Source organism: Diabrotica virgifera, chromosome 6 (genome assembly GCF_917563875.1).
Source record: "Diabrotica virgifera virgifera chromosome 6, PGI_DIABVI_V3a".
Taxonomy (NCBI): Eukaryota; Metazoa; Arthropoda; class Insecta; order Coleoptera; family Chrysomelidae; genus Diabrotica; species Diabrotica virgifera.
The window spans coordinates 35,661,602-35,666,586 of NC_065448.1; the positions used below are offsets into that span (position 1 = coordinate 35,661,602).

A 4,985-nucleotide genomic window follows, 5' to 3' on the forward strand; every position below is an offset into this window, starting at 1 on the left:
GGCAACACCAACATATTTAAATATCAATATAGAATAACATTAATGATTTTGTGTAGTTAACATAAATCTAACAATGTCCTCATTGACTCAAGTGTTGGTACATTCTTGGTTCACTTACATTTACTGGTCTAAGTTTTAAAATTTGTTCTTAGCAGTGAATCAATCTTTCCAAAAAATTGTTAGAGTATAGGTCAATATACAACTGCTTTACAGAATCTGTTTTCTTCTCTTTCTTTGTAAAACCCCTTGTTTCTGCATTAATTTGTCCCTTCCAGTAAAATTTTTACAGTATAGTTATTTTGTATTTTAGGTTTCCTCCAAACTGAGAACCAAATGCAAATTATGGAACAATTAACTAAACCTTCATCTCATAAAGGAGACTATATAAGCAGATGCAGTGAGGGAAAAATATTAAGGAAATATAAAGAAGGTCAGAATGGCCAAGAATGTTACAAGTGTGAAATTTGTTTTAAGCAGGTTACTACTGTATTTAGTTTGAAACGACATATGCGATTGCATACTGGAGAAAAACCTTACAAGTGTGAAATTTGTTTTAAGCAGTTTATACAGAAAAGTGCTTTGGGTGAACATACGAAGGTTCACAATGGAGAAAAGCCATACAAGTGCCAAATTTGTTTTCAGCGGTTTTCGCAGCAAGGTACTTTAAAAAGACATTTAAGATCGCACACTGAAGAAAAACCTTACAAGTGTGAAATTTGTTTTAAGAATTTTAGCGAATCAGGTGATTTAAAAAGACACTTGAGAGTGCACACTGGAGAAAAACCATACAAGTGTAAAATTTGTTTAAAGCAATTTATTCAAACAAGCGATTTGAAAAAACATTTGAGAGTGCACACTGGAGAAAAACCTCACAAGTGTGAAATTTGTTCCAAGCAGTTTACTCAAGCAGGTTCTTTGAAAATACATTTGAGATTGCACACTGGTGAAAAGTCTTACAAGTGTGAAATTTGTTTTAAGCAGTTTAGTCAAGCAGGTGATTTGAAAAAGCATTTGAGAGTGCACACTGGTGAAAAGCCTTACAAGTGTGAAATTTGTTTTAAGCAGTTTAATAGAGCAGATCATTTGAAAAAGCATTTGCGAACGCACACAGTAGAAAAGCCATAGAAATGTGAAATTTGTTTTAAGCAGTGTAATGTATTAGCAGAGACTTTAAAAATACATTTGAGAACACATACTGGTGAAAAACCTTACAAGTGTGAAATTTGTTTTAAAGGTTTTTCTGATCAAGAAATTTATAATTTGGGGAAAATCTTCCATCTTTGTTGTATTATATTGTTTCCTCTTAAAAAAGAAGTGATAAGAGTGATTAGGAAAACTCTTACCAGTACCAGTGTAGATTGTGTAGGGTAGAGTGGGCCACTATGAGACAGTTAAAGTATTTAAATGTAGCGGGGCTTGACAGGTGCTGCACTTTATGAGCAGTTCTATGAATTTCATCTTTACCCCTAACGTGCCACAGCTTTGACATATGATGTTTGGTGTCAGTTGTCAATTAGGGATTCCAATGAACTGTCAGTGGTGGTCGGTGGATGGCTAAACCACAGATTATATATTCTGTGGCTAAACTGACATGCCCATAGACATAGTTAAGGGGGGTGGTCATGGCGTATCTAATGTTTACATTGAATATTGACAAATTTGTAAAGAATATCCTGTTTGGTTTTGTTTTTTTGTTAATTGTGTAGCGAAATTTGTGAAATTGTGATAGCAAATTAAATATGAAGTGGTTTAAACATTGGATACGCCTATAGGGCTTTTCATTCACAGTCATTTGTTTCGAGCTTCTGTCATGTGTCACATAATATTAATATATCTACGTCATACGTTATTGATATATACCAATGATACAAACCAAAGACGTATGGCGTAGATATATTAATATTATGTGACACATGACAGAAGCTCGAAACAAATGACAGTCGATGAAAAGCCCTATGGATGACAGTTTCGCAGGTACGATTAATTAAAGGGACCCGATCCGTCAACTGCGCATGTGCGAGGCGAGGGAGTTTGAACCACAGTATTCATAGCAAATTTTTACAAGTATTAGCACAGAATTCACCACCCACTGTATTCTGTGCTAATACTGTGGTTGAAACTTCAGCTGAAAATTTCAAACGCGGGATTTTAAACGTCTGGCGTCTTGGTGGCGTCTGGCGTCTTGGTGGCGTCTGGATTCTTGTAGTCGAAGGCATTTCGAAGGTTTATAGTATACTTTGATATTGTGTTTCTACGTGTTTAAAAATCACAGCATAGAAATTTTCTTTAAAATATTTATTTATTAATATTTATTTATAAATATTTATCTATTTACGTATAAGTGTTAGTTACTCTATTTAGTAGTTATTAGTTAGTTAGTTAGTAAAGTTAGTTGGTTAGTAAAGTTTAAAGTGGTTTAAACATTGGATACGCCTATAGGGCTTTTCATTCACAGTCATTTGTTTCGAGCTTCTGTCATGTGTCACATAATATTAATATATCTACGTCATACGTTATTGATATATACCAATGATACAAACCAAAGACGTATGGCGTAGATATATTAATATTATGTGACACATGACAGAAGCTCGAAACAAATGACAGTCGATGAAAAGCCCTATGGATGACAGTTTCGCAGGTACGATTAATTACAGGGACCCGATCCGTCAACTGCGCATGTGCGAGGCGAGGGAGTTTGAACCACAGTATTCATAGCAAATTTTTACAAGTATTAGCACAGAATTCACCACCCACTGTATTCTGTGCTAATACTGTGGTTGAAACTTCAGCTGAAAATTTCAAACGCGGGATTTTAAACGTCTGGCGTCTTGGTGGCGTCTGGCGTCTTGGTGGCGTCTGGATTCTTGTAGTCGAAGGCATTTCGAAGGTTTATAGTATACTTTGATATTGTGTTTCTACGTGTTTAAAAATCACAGCATAGAAATTTTCTTTAAAATATTTATTTATTAATATTTATTTATAAATATTTATCTATTTACGTATAAGTGCTAGTTACTCTATTTAGTAGTTATTAGTTAGTTAGTTAGTAAAGTTAGTTGGTTAGTAAAGTTAGTTAGTTTATACTTAGTAAATATGTCAGCATACTGTTTTAAATGTGGTAAACCTTTCTCAAATCAGTCTCACTTAAATAAACATATTAAGAATGTTCATGGCGAAGTTTCTACACCGCTACAATATGAGGAAAATGTGCATTTAAATAAGTGTCTGGAAGGTTGTAAGACATCTTATCGATTCATTAGCGATTTAAGATTACATTTAGAACAAGAACATCACCTTCGTAATGAAACTGTGACCAAGAATTTTAAAAATTTTGAAGGTAGGACTAATAAACATTTATCATAACAAAATTATTTACATTTTGCAATTCTTTTGTAGAATTTACTGCATGGTTAAAAGTTGAGGAAGAGAAAAATGGTGTGCGGTACGAACAATCCGAAGGAATTAAACGCAGCGGAACTGATAATCAGAAGATCTATTTCAATTGCAGTCGTTCAGGTGATGAATTTATCAGTTTTTAAATTTTCTGTTTATACACTCACCGGAACAATAACTTTATTATTTGTACTCCGATTTTCAAGATTCTTGTAACAGTTTGTAGGTACATGTATTGATGTCATTTTTTATTATTCCGGTAACAAAAATTTTTTACTTAGATGGCATTATACGGGGGTAAATGGAAGCGTTGTATTTTCTCATAACTTTAAAAAATTCTCTGGAAAAATTGGAGGGCTGATTTTGTTTCATACTCATTTTGTATTATCCTGGAGGTATCACTAGGGTTTTGTTTTTTTAATTATCCGAATATCTCTTTTCTTGTAAGAGTTGTAAATAAAAATTGTAAATAAAAATTATTAAAAATATCAAACGCACTAAAATTAACAAAACAAAATTAACAACAAAACACTTCAATAGCGGGTATATCCACCTCTTGCAGCAACGACTGCTCGCAATCTGTTTGGCATCGAATAAAGGTGTGTTATTCTTGCCTGGGGAATAGCCCGATATTACTCTACAAGGGCCATAATTGTACCAAATTTTCTGGAGGCATAGGATAACGGCGAATAGCTTTTTTAAATTCATTCCGTAAATGCTGAATAGGATCTGGGCTGCGTGCGGCCCATTCTAATCATGAATCCAACCTCTATTTTATGAGTCAATCAGTGTTTATATTTATAAAAAATATGGTACAGCTCTTACAGAAAAGAGATATTCGGCTAATTCAAAAAATAAAATTGACGTGGTGCCTCCGGGATAATATGAGAGGACTATGAAACAAAATCAGCTCTTCCATTTAAAATACAACGCTTCCATTTACCCCTGTATAATGCCATGCAAGCAAATTTTTTTTATCCGAATAATACCAAATGATATCAATAGATGTACCTACAAACTGGTGCAAAAATCTTGAAAATCGGAGCACAAATAATAAAGTGATAAATTGTCAAACTTAATCAAAAATTTTGGGTGGCGGAATTTTGTGCCCGTGAGTGTAGTATATAAAATAGACTACAATATAATTTTAAATTACTTATTTTTTTTTAAATTACTTCCACCTTTTTTATTTGATATTTGGATTCTCCTCTTTGTACTGATTGCAAAAATGTATAACACACGATGCTTAAAGTTAATTATGATGAGAAAAATAAATTTAAAAGAAGGAAAACTGGATTGAAAAAAATATATATTTTTAACAATTTTATTACAAACATTTATATTAAAAAAAATAAGTTAAAATTTCAAAATCATCTTGAATAATTTCGATGTTAAAAATTTTGGCAGTGAAATGTTCATTCTACCCACATAACAATGATGTTCGCATCATGTTCTAAGCATATCCTACCAACATTCGTCGAAGTATATCCTTTTTAGTATATGCGTAGTACAAGCATAGCATGTACCATAAAAAACATTCTAAATTTCATGTTCTTTGCATGTGCCTCAAAGAATATTCTTGCACCGAA

General features: G+C 32.9%; 1 protein-coding gene across 1 annotated transcript; it reads left to right on the forward strand.

Annotated features, from left to right (window-relative positions):
• Positions 1-274: 274 nt before the first annotated feature.
• LOC114332303 (zinc finger protein 239-like) lies at positions 275-1,921 on the forward strand. The gene has a single exon (XM_028282082.2). It carries the CDS (start codon positions 334-336, stop codon positions 1,123-1,125), a length of 792 nt encoding a protein of 263 aa, XP_028137883.1. The 5' UTR covers positions 275-333; the 3' UTR covers positions 1,126-1,921.
• Positions 1,922-4,985: the final 3,064 nt, after the last annotated feature.

Coding starts and splice junctions, on each gene's coding strand:
- LOC114332303 (XM_028282082.2), top strand. CDS start 334: ATGCAAATTATGGAACAATTAACTAAACCTTCATCTCATAAAGGAGAC.